We start from the raw sequence: 16,552 nt of genomic DNA, 5'->3' as shown, positions 1-16,552 counted from the left end.
TTATGTTAGATCCACGATGGACTGGACTCTCACAATATTATGTTAGATCCACTATGGACTGGACTCTGTTAGATCCACTATGGACTGGACTCTCACAATATTATGTTAGATCCACTATGGACTGGACTCTGTTAGATCCACTATGGACTGGACTCTCATACTATTATGTTAGATCCACTATGGACTGGACTCTCACACTATTATGTTAGATCCACTATGGACTGGACTCTCACTATTATGTTAGATCCACTATGGACTGGACTCTCTCACTATTATGTTAGATCCACTATGGACTGGACTCTCACAATATTATGTTAGATCCACTATGGACTGGACTCTCACAATATTATGTTAGATCCACTATGGACTGGACTCTCACAATATTATGTTAGATCCACTATGGACTGGACTCTCACACTATTATGTTAGATCCACTATGGACTGGACTCTCACACTATTATGTTAGATCCACTATGGACTGGACTCTCACAATATTATGCTAGATCCACTATGGACTGGACTCTCACAATATTATGTTAGATCCACTATGGACTGGACTCTAACCATATTATGTTAGATCCACTATGGACTGGACTCTCACACTATTATGTTAGATCCACTATGGACTGGACTCTCGCTATTATGTTAGATCCACTATGGACTGGACTCTCACACTATTATGTTAGATCCACTATGGACTGGACTCTCACACTATTATGTTAGATCCACTATGGACTGGACTCTCACACTATTATGTTAGATCCACTATGGACTGGACTCTCACACTATTATGTTAGATCCACTATGGACTGGACTCTCACACTATTATGTTAGATCCACTATGGACTGGACTATCATACTATTATGTTAGATCCACTATGGACTGGACTCTCACACTATTATGTTAGATCCACTATGGACTGGACTCTCACAATATTATGCTAGATCCACTATGGACTGGACTCTCACACTATTATGTTAGATCCACTATGGACTGGACTCTCACAATATTATGCTAGATCCACTATGGACTGGACTCTCACAATATTATGCTAGATCCACTATGGACTGGACTCTCACTATTATGTTAGATCCACTATGGACTGGACTCTCACACTATTATGTTAGATCCACTATGGACTGGACTCTCACACTATTATGTTAGATCCACTATGGACTGGACTCTCACTATTATGTTAGATCCACTATGGACTGGACTCTCACAATATTATGTTAGATCCACTATGGACTGGACTCTCACAATATTATGTTAGATCCACTATGGACTGGACTCTCACAATATTATGTTAGATCCACTATGGACTGGACTCTCACAATATTATGTTAGATCCACTATGGAGTGGACTCTCACAATATTATGTTAGATCCACTTGATGTCCATTGCACCGTCGCCCTAGGGGGGAGGGGGGAGTAGCCCAAATCTGTGGTCCTCTCCAAGGTTTCTCATTGTCATCCCACTGGGTTGAGTTTTTCCTTGCCCTGATGTGGGATCTGAGCCGAGGATGTCGTTGTGGCTTGTGCAGCCCTTTGAGACACTCGTGATTTAGGGCTATATAAATAAACATTGATTGACTGATTGAAGGCTGGAACCAATTATTCATATTTACATAGTTTTTTATGAATAAATTTGTTTCACTATACAAACATTTCAATGTGTGAACCCTGTCCAAGAACAAAAAGTTTGTAAATCGAGGTTGACTGTATAATTATTCCCTATAAAATGTGTTTTGTGTTCATATGTTTGGGTGTCTGGAACAGATTAATTGGATTAACATTAGATCCTCCGACTTCGGTCTTTTGTCGGACCTTTTAAAAGGAAATCAGAGGTGGCACTTTAATATCCATGTAAAAAAACTTGACCTTTATGTTGTTATCGATTTTCCTGGCACGTCGGAACTCCACACATCGTCTTGGCGTTCTCCGGCGGTCACAAATCAGATTTTTGCCCTGCTTTTCTGGGTCGCAAAAGGGGCAACGCCGCATTTTAATGAACCTGATAAGGCCAGAAATGGAGCGAGAAAGTGTAGCGTGAACCCCTGATCGAATAAACAGATTAATGAAGCAGCTTGAACGCTTGGGCCCAATTAAGCCTTTGATGAGCCCACTAGCGGGAAGGTTGGTTTTACAGCGGACATAAAGCAACCTCGGAGAAGAAGTCGACGCCAGCGTGACCCCGCCACCTTCAACGGCGATGTCTCTATGCACCACTCACTGTAAATTCCGGACTATAAACCGCTACATTTTTCCTACACTTTGAACCCTGCGGCTTATAAAACGGTGCACTGCAAAAACTGACATATAAAGTAAGTAAGATGAAATATCTCAAATAAGGGTGATATTTGCTTATTTTCTGTCTGATAAGATAATTCTTCTCACTAAGCAGATTTTATGTTAGAGTGTTTTACTTGTTTTAAGTGTTTTGGTCCTTATTTATCTCATTAAGATATTACAGCTTGTTGCTGAGTATTGAGTAAAACATGCTTGAAGCTAGAATATCAACAGTTGCAAAGCTGCGTCATCAACACTCAAAAGTATACAACTGCTTTTTTAAAGTAATAATTTCTTATTTCAAGCATGAAAAAAAAAATCATGACTTTGACACAATTGTGTCTCATGATTAAAACAGATGACAGCCAAATGGACTTTGCTGTTTTATTTTCAATGAAACAATAGAAAACACATACTCATATAGGAGTACAGTTGGCACAGTACAGTAAACTGACAGTTAATATTTAAACATTTGACATGTGACATTTCTAACTATTTTCAACAGAAATAGTTCATGCACATTCAGGTAAATTCTTCAAAATTACAATAGACATTTTTTTTGGAGCGCATCTCATTATGTCAAGCTAATGGCACTAGCATTTACTTAATATAAGAATATTTTTCAACATATTGAGCAAAAATGTCTGATATTTGTTTTTTCTACCAAGAAAAGGGCACTTGTTATTAGTGAGAATATACCGTATTTTTCGGACTATAAGTCACAGTTTTTTTTTCATAGTTTATGAAAGTTGCATAATGTTTTTTTCCTTCTTTATTTTGCATTTTCGGCAGGTGCGACTTATACTCCAAAGAAATACGGTACTTATTTTAAGGTATTTTTGGGTTCATTGAGGTTAGCTAATTTTACTTGTTTTGGAAAGTCTTGACAAGCCAAATTTTCTTGTTCTATTGGCAGATAATTTTGCTTAGTTCAAGTAAATTGGCCCTAACTTTTGTATTTTTTTTCTTGCTTTTGAACACTGACTTTTTAATTCTTCAAAATTACAATGAAATTTTTTTTGGAGCGCATATCATTATGTCAAGCTAATGGCACTAGCATTTACTTAATTTAAGAATATTTTCAACATATTGAGCAAAAATGTCTGATATTTGTTTTTTCTACCAAGAAAAGGGCACTTGTTATTAGTGAGAATATACCGTATTTTTCGGACTATAAGTCGCAGTTTTTTTTCATAGTTTATGAAAGTTGCATAATGTTTTTTTCCTTCTTTATTTTGCATTTTCGGCAGGTGCGACTTATACTCCGGTGCGACTTATACTCCAAAAAAATACGGTACTTATTTTAAGGTATTTTTGGGTTCATTGAGGTTAGCTAATTTTACTTGTTTTGGAAAGTCTTGACAAGCCGAATTTTCTTGTTCTATTGGCAGATAATTTTGCTTAGTTCAAGTAAATTGGCCCTAACTTTTGTATTTTTTTTCTTGCTTTTGAACACTGACTTTTTAATTCTTCAAAATTACAATGACAATTTTTTTGGAGCGCATATCATTATGTCAAGCTAATGGCACTAGCATTTACTTAATTTAAGAATATTTTCAACATATTGAGCAAAAATGTCTGATATTTGTTTTTTCTACTAAGAAAAGGGCACTTGTTATTAGTGAGAATATACCGTATTTTTCGGACTATAAGTCGCAGTTTTTTTTCATAGTTTATGAAAGTTGCATAATGTTTTTTTCCTTCTTTATTTTGCATTTTCGGCAGGTGCGACTTATACTCCGGTGCGACTTATACTCCAAAAAAATACGGTACTTATTTTAAGGTATTTTTGGGTTCATTGAGGTTAGCTAATTTTACTTGTTTTGGAAAGTCTTGACAAGCCAAATTTTCTTGTTCTATTGGCAGATAATTTTGCTTAGTTCAAGTAAATTGGCCCTAACTTTTGTATTTTTTTTCTTGCTTTTGAACACTGACTTTTTAATTCTTCAAAATTACAATGAAAATTTTTTTGGAGCGCATATCATTATGTCAAGCTAATGGCACTAGCATTTACTTAATTTAAGAATATTTTCAACATATTGAGAAAAAATGTCTGATATTTGTTTTTTCTACCAAGAAAAGGGCACTTGTTATTAGTGAGAATATACCGTATTTTTCGGACTATAAGTCGCAGTTTTTTTTCATAGTTTATGAAAGTTGCATAATGTTTTTTTCCTTCTTTATTTTGCATTTTCGGCAGGTGCGACTTATACTCCAGTGCGACTTATACTCCAAAAAAATACGGTACTTATTTTAAGGTATTTTTGGGTTCATTGAGGTTAGCTAATTTTACTTGTTTTGGAAAGTCTTGACAAGCCGAATTTTCTTGTTCTATTGGCAGATAATTTTGCTTAGTTCAAGTAAATTGGCCCTAACTTTTGTATTTTTTTTCTTGCTTTTGAACACTGACTTTTTAATTCTTCAAAATTACAATGACAATTTTTTGGAGCGCATATCATTATGTCAAGCTAATGGCACTAGCATTTACTTAATTTAAGAATATTTTCAACATATTGAGCAAAAATGTCTGATATTTGTTTTTTCTACCAAGAAAAGGGCACTTGTTATTAGTGAGAATATACCGTATTTTTCGGACTATAAGTCGCAGTTTTTTTTCATAGCTTATGAAAGTTGCATAATGTTTTTTTCCTTCTTTATTTTGCATTTTCGGCAGGTGCGACTTATACTCCGGTGCGACTTATACTCCAAAAAAATACGGTACTTATTTTAAGGTATTTTTGGGTTCATTGAGGTTAGCTAATTTTACTTGTTTTGGAAAGTCTTGACAAGCCGAATTTTCTTGTTCTATTGGCAGATAATTTTGCTTAGTTCAAGTAAATTGGCCCTAACTTTTGTATTTTTTTTCTTGCTTTTGAACACTGACTTTTTAATTCTTCAAAATTACAATGAAATTTTTTTTGGAGCGCATATCATTATGTCAAGCTAATGGCACTAGCATTTACTTAATTTAAGAATATTTTCAACATATTGAGCAAAAATGTCTGATATTTGTTTTTTCTACCAAGAAAAGGGCACTTGTTATTAGTGAGAATATACCGTATTTTTCGGACTAAAAGTCGCAGTTTTTTTTCATAGCTTATGAAAGTTGCATAATGTTTTTTTCCTTCTTTATTTTGCATTTTCGGCAGGTGCGACTTATACTCCGGTGCGACTTATACTCCAAAAAAATACGGTACTTATTTTAAGGTATTTTTGGGTTCATTGAGGTTAGCTAATTTTACTTGTTTTGGAAAGTCTTGACAAGCCGAATTTTCTTGTTCTATTGGCAGATAATTTTGCTTAGTTCAAGTAAATTGGCCCTAACTTTTGTATTTTTTTTCTTGCTTTTGAACACTGACTTTTTAATTCTTCAAAATTACAATGAAATTTTTTTTGGAGCGCATATCATTATGTCAAGCTAATGGCACTAGCATTTACTTAATTTAAGAATATTTTCAACATATTGAGCAAAAATGTCTGATATTTGTTTTTTCTACCAAGAAAAGTGCACTTGTTATTAGTGAGAATATACCGTATTTTTCGGACTAAAAGTCGCAGTTTTTTTTCATAGCTTATGAAAGTTGCATAATGTTTTTTTCCTTCTTTATTTTGCATTTTCGGCAGGTGCGACTTATACTCCGGTGCGACTTATACTCCAAAAAGATACGGTACTTATTTTAAGGTATTTTTGGGTTCATTGAGGTTAGCTAATTTTACTTGTTTTGGAAAGTCTTGACAAGCCAAATTTTCTTGTTCTATTGGCAGATAATTTTGCTTAGTTCAAGTAAATTGGCCCTAACTTTTGTATTTTTTTTCTTGCTTTTGAACACTTGACTTTTTAATTCTTCAAAATTACAATGAAAATTTTTTTGGAGCGCATATCATTATGTCAAGCTAATGGCACTAGCATTTACTTAATTTAAGAATATTTTCAACATATTGAGCAAAAATGTCTGATATTTGTTTTTTCTACCAAGAAAAGGGCACTTGTTATTAGTGAGAATATACCGTATTTTTCAGACTATAAGTCGCAGTTTTTTTTCATAGTTTATGAAAGTTGCATAATGTTTTTTTCCTTCTTTATTTTGCATTTTCGGCAGGTGCGACTTATACTCCGGTGCGACTTATACTCCAAAAAAATACGGTACTTATTTTAAGGTATTTTTGGGTTCATTGAGGTTAGCTAATTTTACTTGTTTTGGAAAGTCTTGACAAGCCAAATTTTCTTGTTCTATTGGCAGATAATTTTGCTTAGTTCAAGTAAATTGGCCCTAACTTTTGTATTTTTTTTCTTGCTTTTGAACACTGACTTTTTAATTCTTCAAAATTACAATGAAAATTTTTTTGGAGCGCATATCATTATGTCAAGCTAATGGCACTAGCATTTACTTAATTTAAGAATATTTTCAACATATTGAGCAAAAATGTCTGATATTTGTTTTTTCTTCTAAGAAAAGGGCACTTGTTATTAGTGAGAATATACCGTATTTTTCGGACTATAAGTCGCAGTTTTTTTTCATAGTTTATGAAAGTTGCATAATGTTTTTTTCCTTCTTTATTTTGCATTTTCGGCAGGTGCGACTTATACTCCGGTGCGACTTATACTCCAAAATAATACGGTACTTATTTTAAGGTATTTTTGGGTTCATTGAGGTTAGCTAATTTTACTTGTTTTGGAAAGTCTTGACAAGCCGAATTTTCTTGTTCTATTGGCAGATAATTTTGCTTAGTTCAAGTAAATTGGCCCTAACTTTTGTATTTTTTTTCTTGCTTTTGAACACTGACTTTTTAATTCTTCAAAATTACAATGAAAATTTTTTTGGAGCGCATATCATTATGTCAAGCTAATGGCACTAGCATTTACTTAATTTAAGAATATTTTCAACATATTGAGCAAAAATGTCTGATATTTGTTTTTTCTACCAAGAAAAGGGCACTTGTTATTAGTGAGAATATACCGTATTTTTCGGACTATAAGTCGCAGTTTTTTTTCATAGCTTATGAAAGTTGCATAATGTTTTTTTCCTTCTTTATTTTGCATTTTCGGCAGGTGCGACTTATACTCCGGTGCGACTTATACTCCAAAAAAAATACGGTACTTATTTTAAGGTATTTTTGGGTTCATTGAGGTTAGCTAATTTTACTTGTTTTGGAAAGTCTTGACAAGCCGAATTTTCTTGTTCTATTGGCAGATAATTTTGCTTAGTTCAAGTAAATTGGCCCTAACTTTTGTATTTTTTTTCTTGCTTTTGAACACTGACTTTTTAATTCTTCAAAATTACAATGAAATTTTTTTTGGAGCGCATATCATTATGTCAAGCTAATGGCACTAGCATTTACTTAATTTAAGAATATTTTCAACATATTGAGCAAAAATGTCTGATATTTGTTTTTTCTACCAAGAAAAGGGCACTTGTTATTAGTGAGAATATACCGTATTTTTCGGACTATAAGTCGCAGTTTTTTTTCATAGTTTATGAAAGTTGCATAATGTTTTTTTCCTTCTTTATTTTGCATTTTCGGCAGGTGCGACTTATACTCCGGTGCGACTTATACTCCAAAAAAATACGGTACTTATTTTAAGGTATTTTTGGGTTCATTGAGGTTAGCTAATTTTACTTGTTTTGGAAAGTCTTGACAAGCCGAATTTTCTTGTTCTATTGGCAGATAATTTTGCTTAGTTCAAGTAAATTGGCCCTAACTTTTGTATTTTTTTTCTTGCTTTTGAACACTGACTTTTTAATTCTTCAAAATTACAATGACAATTTTTTTGGAGCGCATATCATTATGTCAAGCTAATGGCACTAGCATTTACTTAATTTAAGAATATTTTCAACATATTGAGCAAAAATGTCTGATATTTGTTTTTTCTACTGAGAAAAGGGCACTTGTTATTAGTGAGAATATACCGTATTTTTCGGACTATAAGTCGCAGTTTTTTTTCATAGTTTATGAAAGTTGCATAATGTTTTTTTCCTTCTTTATTTTGCATTTTCGGCAGGTGCGACTTATACTCCGGTGCGACTTATACTCCAAAAAAATACGGTACTTATTTTAAGGTATTTTTGGGTTCATTGAGGTTAGCTAATTTTACTTGTTTTGGAAAGTCTTGACAAGCCAAATTTTCTTGTTCTATTGGCAGATAATTTTGCTTAGTTCAAGTAAATTGGCCCTAACTTTTGTATTTTTTTTCTTGCTTTTGAACACTGACTTTTTAATTCTTCAAAATTACAATGAAATTTTTTTTGGAGCGCATATCATTATGTCAAGCTAATGGCACTAGCATTTACTTAATTTAAGAATATTTTCAACATATTGAGCAAAAATGTCTGATATTTGTTTTTTCTACCAAGAAAAGGGCACTTGTTATTAGTGAGAATATACCGTATTTTTCGGACTATAAGTCGCAGTTTTTTTTCATAGCTTATGAAAGTTGCATAATGTTTTTTTCCTTCTTTATTTTGCATTTTCAGCAGGTGGGACTTATACTCCGGTGCGACTTATACTCCAAAAAAATACGGTACTTATTTTAAGGTATTTTTGGGTTCATTGAGGTTAGCTAATTTTACTTGTTTTGGAAAGTCTTGACAAGCCGAATTTTCTTGTTCTATTGGCAGATAATTTTGCTTAGTTCAAGTAAATTGGCCCTAACTTTTGTATTTTTTTTCTTGCTTTTGAACACTGACTTTTTAATTCTTCAAAATTACAATGAACATTTTTTTGGAGCGCATATCATTATGTCAAGCTAATGGCACTAGCATTTACTTAATTTAAGAATATTTTCAACATATTGAGCAAAAATGTCTGATATTTGTTTTTTCTACCAAGAAAAGTGCACTTGTTATTAGTGAGAATATACCGTATTTTTCGGACTATAAGTCGCAGATTTATTTCATGGTTTATGAAAGTTGCATAATGTTTTTTTCCTTCTTTATTATGCATTTTCGGCAGGTGCGACTTATACTCCGGTGTGACTTATACTCCAAAAAATATGGTACTTATTTTAACGTATTTTTGGGTTCATTGAGCTTAGCTAATTTTACTTGTTTTGGAAAGTCTTGACAAGCCGAATTTTCTTGTTCTATTGGCAGATAATTTTGCTTAGTTCAAGTAAATTGGCCCTAACTTTTGTATTTCTTTTTCTTGCTTTTGAACACTGACTTTTTGCCGCTAACTGTCATAATGTTTGGTGTTCAATAGTTTTCATTAAACCCAAATGGTGTGTTAATGTTTGTGCTATGGCGCCATCTTTAGGACGAGTTCTCTCACTGCAGGTGCTGCGAGTTGAAAATGTACTCTCTGTTTTGCCTCGAACCGAAAGTAAAACTGTCTGCACAAAAAGATTCATCATTCATCATTCCAAGCAAAGATTGTAAGTTTTACAATAGAACTAAAACAATTCATACTTATTAAACTGTCCCATGTGTGAATCGCTCCCACTGCCCTCTAGTCCTTCACTCTCACTTTCCTCATCCACAAATCTTTCATCCTCGCTCAAATTAATGGGGAAATCGTCACTTTCTCGGTCCAAATCGCTCTCGCTGCTGGTGGCCATGATTGTAAACAATGTGCGGATGTGAGGAGCTCCACAACCTGTGACGTCACGCTACTCGTCTGCTACTTCCGGTACAGGCAAGGCTTTTTTTATCAGCGACCAAAAGTTGCGAACTTTATCGTCGATGTTCTCTACTAAATCCTTTCAGCAAAAATATGGCAATATCGTGAAATGATCAAGTATGACACATAGAATGGACCTGCTATCCCCGTTTAAATAAGAAAATCGCATTTCAGTAGGCCTTTAAGGACAAACTTGCAATAAGAAACATATATTTAATGTACCCTAAGATTTTTTTTGTTAAAATAAAGCCAATAATGTCATTTTTTGTGGAAAAGTAGCAAAATCATTTTGGTACGGGTACCAAAATATTGGTATCGGGACAACACTAATGTGAATAAACATTTCACAACATATATATCTGCGGTTTATTGTCCGGTGCGGCTAATGTATGGAACAGTATTTTTATATCCCGGTGCGCTCTATAGTCCAGAAAAATAGGGTATATTTGGACGTACAAAGTTTGCTGCTAAATGACAGTTACACATTACAATCAGACAAAGTGTGCAAATAAAAAGGGGTCACAGCGGCAGATACTGCAGCCCCGCGATAAAAAGCAGCACGCTGGTGTATTTACACAAATGTCTCCACGGGTAAACACACGCCTTTTTTAATTATGCCCACTGACGCGCTGCGGTGCAGCACATCCCAGGCTATTTGGACGGCATGTGGGTAGGACAAACATGCCAAAGGTATTACAATGTGTTTGACTTGGCATAGTGACCACTAGCGGGCGGTCAACACCGGTCAATAACCAATCAGAAGGTCAAGAGCACGGTTCCACTGACATAAAGAGTGACATTCCAACTTACCTGAGTATTTGCTCAGACACTGGCTTGTTCTGGAACTTGGCGGGTAAATCCAGGATGGGTTTCACTGTAAAACACTGGATGTCTTTAAGCAGATATGTCAAGGAAGGAATAATGATGATAATGAAATAAATATTTTCTGCTTGATTCTGCTGACATACTCATTTAGAACACAATACATTCACTCCATAGCACCGTGGAGGCATTCATCAAACCACGGGTGTTCAAAGTGCGGCCTGGCAGCTTCTTTATGACGGCTCACGCACATTAATAAAATAAAGACAACTTCAGATTGTTTTCCTTGTCTTACTTTGGCCAAAAATAGAACAAACGCATTCTGAAAATATTACAATAAAAATATAGAAAAAACTACCGGCAGCGGTAAAGTTTAGATCCATGAAGGAAAGAAGAAAGTGAATGAATATTTAGATCTAGAGATGTCCGATATTGTCCAACTCTTAATTACCGATTCCGATATCAACCGATACCGATATATACAGTCGTGGAATCAACACATTATTATGCCTAATTTTGTTGTGATGCATTAAACAATGGAACAAAGTTTTCCAAAATAAATCAACTCAAGTTATGGAAAAAAAAATGCCAACATGGAAAGCCATATTTATTATTGAAGTCACAAAGTGCATTATTTTTTTTAACATGCCTCAAAACAGCAGCTTGGAATTTGGGACATGCTCTCCCTGAGAGAGCATGAGGAGGTTGAGGTGGGGGCGGGTAGGGGGTAGCGGGGGGTGTATATTGTAGCGTCCCGGAAGAGTTAGTGCTGCAAGGGGTTCTGGGTATTTGTTCTGTTGTGTTTATGTTGTGTTACGGTGCGGATGTTCTCCCGAAATGTGTTTGTCATTCTTGTTTGGTGTGGGTTCACAGTGTGGCGCATATTTGTAACAGTGTTTCTTTCTTTCTTTCTTTTTTAGTTTATTTCGAACATGAACACACTTACATCATAATACATCACACAATTTCATATCATTTCATTTTACATCATGCCCGAAAAGGAGTAGGAAGAGCAAAGCTTATTTAATCCTACCCCTTTCCCACTTCAAAGCGTTTACAAATATATAGAATCATTTACTGACCTTTTTATATAATAAAATAACATCTATGAATTAGTATACAACAGTTTTGTAATATGTAATTAATTAATTAATTCAGTCATTATTAACATACTGAGATGAAGAATATCTTATTTTCAATAAGGTTGGAAGTATTTCTCATAATTCTTCTTCTTTGAACTCTGTAAGCACTATTATTTTGAACAACCTCCTAAACTGGATCATATCAGTACAATTTTTAACTTCTTTACTTAATCCATTCCATAATTTAATTCCACATACTGATATGCTAAAAGTTCTAAGTGTTGTACGTGCATATAAATGTTTTAAATTATTTTTTCCTCTAAGGTTATATTTCTCCTCTTTAGTTGAGAAGAATTGTTGTACATTCTTTGGTAGCAGGTTATAGTTTGCTTTGTACATCATTTTAGCTGTTTGCAATTTTACCAAATCACAGAAATTTAATATTTTTGACTTAATAAATAAAGGGTTTGTATGTCCTCTATATCCAACATTATGTATTATTCTATCTGATCTTTTTTGTAACACGGTTAGCGAATGTAGCGCACATTTGTAGTTATTTCCCCATATTTCTGCACAATAACTCAGATATGGTAACACTAGCGAGCAGTAGAGAATATGTAGTGATTTTTGGCCCAGGATGTATTTTGCTTTATTCATTATTGAAATGTTTTTTGCCACCTTATGTTGTATGTTTTGTATATGAGATTTCCAGTTCATTTGATCATCTATTAATGATCAAATGATCATTAATAGATGATTAATCTATTAATCATCTATTAATAGATTAATTAATTAATAATTAATTAATTAAAGTGGATGCTTTTAAAAAAGGCTTAAAAACCCTTCTTTTTAAAAAAGCCTTTTTTTTTTTTTTTTAGATATATGCATACTAGTTTTAGCTATTTGGTTGTTGTAGTTTTTATTTGTATTTATTTCTTTATTATATTTTTATTATTTATTTTTTAATACACTGTAGCACTTTGAGATTGTTTACTCAAGATAAAGTGCTTTGTACAAATAAAATCTATTATTATTATTATTATTAAAGTTGTTTATACGGCCACCCTCAGTGTGACCTGTATGGCTGTTGACCAAATATGCTTTGCATTCACTTGTGTGTGTGAAAAGCCGTAGATATTATGTGACTGGGCCGGCACGCAAAGGCAGTGCCTTTAAGGTTTATTGGCGCTCTGTACTTCTCCCTACGTCCGTGTACCACTCCATACAGCGGCGTTTTAAAGAGTCATACATTTTAATGTCTATTCTTTATTTAATTTAAATTGCCTTTCAAACGTCTATTCTTGGTGTTGGGTTTTATCAAATAAATTTCCCCAAAAAATGCGACTTATACTCTAGTTAGACTTATATATGTTTTTGTCCTTTATTATGCATTTTCGGTCGGTGCGACTTATACTCCGGAGCGACTTATAATCCGAAAAAACAGTACATAAAACCTGACAAAAAACTCAAATAGCGTTGTAGTATTTGTACCGTATTTTTCTGAGTATAAGTCGCTCTGGAGTATAAGTCGCACCGGCCGAAAATGCTTAATAAAGAAGGGAAAAAACATATATAAGTCGCACTGGAGTATAAGTCGCATTTTTTGGGGACATTTATTTGATAAAACCCGACACCAAGAATAGACATTTGAAAGGCAATTTAAAATAAATAAAGAATAGTGAACAACATGCTGAATAAGTGTACGTTATATGAGGCATAAATAACCAACTGAGAAGGTGCCTGGTATGTTAACGTAACATATTATGGTAAGAGTCATTCAAATAACTATAACATATAGAACATGCTATACGTTTACCAAACAATCTGTCACTCCTAATCGCTAAATCCCATGAAATCTTATACGTCTAGTCTCTTACGTGAATGAGATAAATAATATTATTTGATATTTTACGCGAATGTGTTAATAATTTCACACATAAGTCGCACCCCCGGCCAAACTATGAAAAAAACTGTGACTTATAGTCCGAAAAATACGGTAACCCAAATTTCCCTGTTGTGGGATCAATAAAGGATTATCTTATTTTACCTTAAACCGCAGAAATAAAATACAAACTCATTTAAACTTTTATTTTTACTTTTTATTTTTAACAACATTGAACTTAAAGAACATAAACAATTGTTCTACTTAACCAGTCTTGCTGATTATCTCTTAATCTACTATTTTACCAGCAATCTCTTTTTGTAGGCCGTAATGCGGTTGTACACATACAACTTCAATGGACACCTAACCCAGCTACAGCCCAATGCTGCTGTGCAAATGTCTCACACTCAAACTAACCAGTAAACATGTTTTATGGGCCAAAGCGTAAAAATCACTTAGGCATCTTTAGAATGGATCTGACTATCATTTAAAAAGGTTTCCCTTTAGGGGACCTGTTTTTTTGTCCCCATACCATCACAGGTCCCCTGAAGGTGACTGTGTAAACAGAGCGATGTCCCCATTAAGTAAACATTACCAGAACACACACACACACACACACACACACACACACACACACACACACACACACTTGTATTTGTTACCTTCTTGAGACCTCCGAATAATAGCTATTTCTTTAGCACCACCCTTTCTAGATATATACAATTTGTATTTACAACATTAATATTATATACATACTATGCAAATATAAAAAAGCTTGTTTGAAAAATAATTTTACTCAACGCAAGTCAAAATTTTACAAGAAAAACGGAACATTTGTGCAATATTATGATACAAGTTTTGAATTTTACTCAATAACAGTCGCAATTTCACATGAAAAGCTTAAAAAGAGTCATAACTTTACCCGACAAAAGTCACAATTTTATAAGAAAACTTAAAAAAGGTTGCCCATATTATAATAATAATCGGAATTTTACTTGGCAAAATTAAAACAAAAGTCATCATTTTACTCCAAAAATGTCACTATTTTACAAGAACAACAAAAAAATGGGCAATATCGTGAAAAAAGTCAGAATTTTATAAGACAAATGTCACCATTTTGCATTAAAAAGTCATAATTTTAATTAAAAAAAGTCATAATTTTACGAGAAAATATTACAATATTACAGAAACAGAAACAATATGAGAAATTGTCCAATTTTAATAGAAAACAGTCGACACATTTTGATAAAAAAAGACTGCTTTTAGTTGTTTTTTTTTGTAACTGGTTTTTAATCTTCATTATTTACTTCAAGTTATTACAGTATGTCTCTATATACATATTTATTTTATTTTTTTCACATGAAAAGCTTAAAAAGAGTCATAATTTTACCCGACAAAAGTCACAATTTTATAAGAAAACTTAAAAAATGTTGCCCATATTATAATAATAATCGGAATTTTACTTGGCAAAATTAAAACAAAAGTCATCATTTTACTCCAAAAATTTCACTATTTTCCAAGAACAACAAAACAATGGGCAATATTGTGAAAAAAGTCAGAATTTTATAAGACAAATGTCACCATTTTGCATTAAAAAGTCATAATTTTAATTTAAAAAAGTCATAATTTTACGAGAAAATATTGCAATATTACAGAAACAGAAACAATATGATAAATTGTCCAATTTTAATAGAAAACAGTCGACACATTTTGATAAAAAGACTGCTTTTATCAAAAAACTGCGACTTATACCGTATTTTTCGGACTATAAGTCGCAGTTTTTTTCATAGTTTGGCCGGTGCGATTTATATATGTTTTTCCCCTTCTTTATTATGCATTTTCGGCAGGTGTGACTTATACTCTGGTGCGACTTATACTCCGAAAAATACGGTAACTTTGTAAAATAATCTGTTTGTCGTTCTCTCTAAAGCAGTGCTAACTAATTAACCAACACAAACATCAGTGCAGTACATAATAAAGTGTACAAAAGGATACACTGTCCAGGCGAACACTTGGTGTCCTCGCTGGGCGGCGTGGTGGTCTTCATCTTCTCGGCGTTGGGAAACTGCGTGAGGAGGCGAGCTTCAAAGTCCTCCCAGCGTTCGTACTCCTTCCCGCGATAGATGAACATTTTGTTCTAGAAAGGACATCCGTGCACACAACGGGTGAGACCTCGGAAGTTTAAGAATGATCATCTTTGTTTGGCTTCGGAAACATTTTCTTTCACCCCGATAAGAGAAGGTCAACCCATTGAGAGAATAACCTTTAAGTGGACAGGCGAGAACTATTTTAATTGTACTACTTCACCGTGCACATGGACACATAATTTTCACAATGCATTTGACCCATCACCCTTGATCACCCCCTGGGAGGTGAGGGGAGCAGTGAGCAGCAGCGGTGGCCGCGCTCGGGAATCATTTTTGGTGATTTAACCCCCAATTCCTACCCTTGATGCTGAGTGCCAAGCAGGGAGGTAATGGGTCCCATTTTTATATTTGTTAGAATAATTGTATCTAAGTTATCACAAAACTTTGTGTTTCAATGAGTTCCCAGCGAGAAGCAAAAACGTGTCTTTGAACCTACCAAGAAGAAGGCTTGTAGAACTCCACTGTGTAGGATGGGAAGCAACATGGTGTTCTGTTTCTTTCATGTATTGTAATCAACAGAAAGATATTGTCGTGACCCAAGAACTACAAAGCGGAGAGGAAGCAGGGCCTGACCCCCCTCCAGGCACAGCTTTTTTTTAACTCTTTTATGATCTCTTTTTTGAACCGACCTTTTCTTTTGAACTGTTTTGTAATCAAAGGCGATGGTTGTTTACGACCCCCGTCCCTTTGGAAGCAGATGTTGCCATGTGGTC

General features: G+C 34.0%; 1 protein-coding gene across 1 annotated transcript in view; it reads right to left on the bottom strand.

The window, feature by feature from the left end:
* The window catches only part of dock1 (dedicator of cytokinesis 1), a 533,069-nt gene that overhangs the window by 62,198 nt on the left and 454,319 nt on the right, over positions 1 to 16,552 (bottom strand). Inside the window, exons 41-42 of the mRNA XM_061931733.1 lie at positions 15,688 to 15,829; positions 10,717 to 10,798 (exon numbers count right to left, since the gene is read on the bottom strand). Coding sequence (XP_061787717.1) covers positions 10,717 to 10,798; positions 15,688 to 15,829 — 224 coding nt within the window. The remainder of the gene's footprint in view (positions 1 to 10,716; positions 10,799 to 15,687; positions 15,830 to 16,552) is intronic.

This window comes from Nerophis lumbriciformis, linkage group LG39, assembly GCF_033978685.3.
Source record: "Nerophis lumbriciformis linkage group LG39, RoL_Nlum_v2.1, whole genome shotgun sequence".
Lineage (NCBI taxonomy): Eukaryota > Metazoa > Chordata > Actinopteri > Syngnathiformes > Syngnathidae > Nerophis > Nerophis lumbriciformis.
The sequence above is the reverse complement of the archived record's forward strand: the minus strand, read 5'-3'. Positions and strand labels throughout refer to the sequence as shown.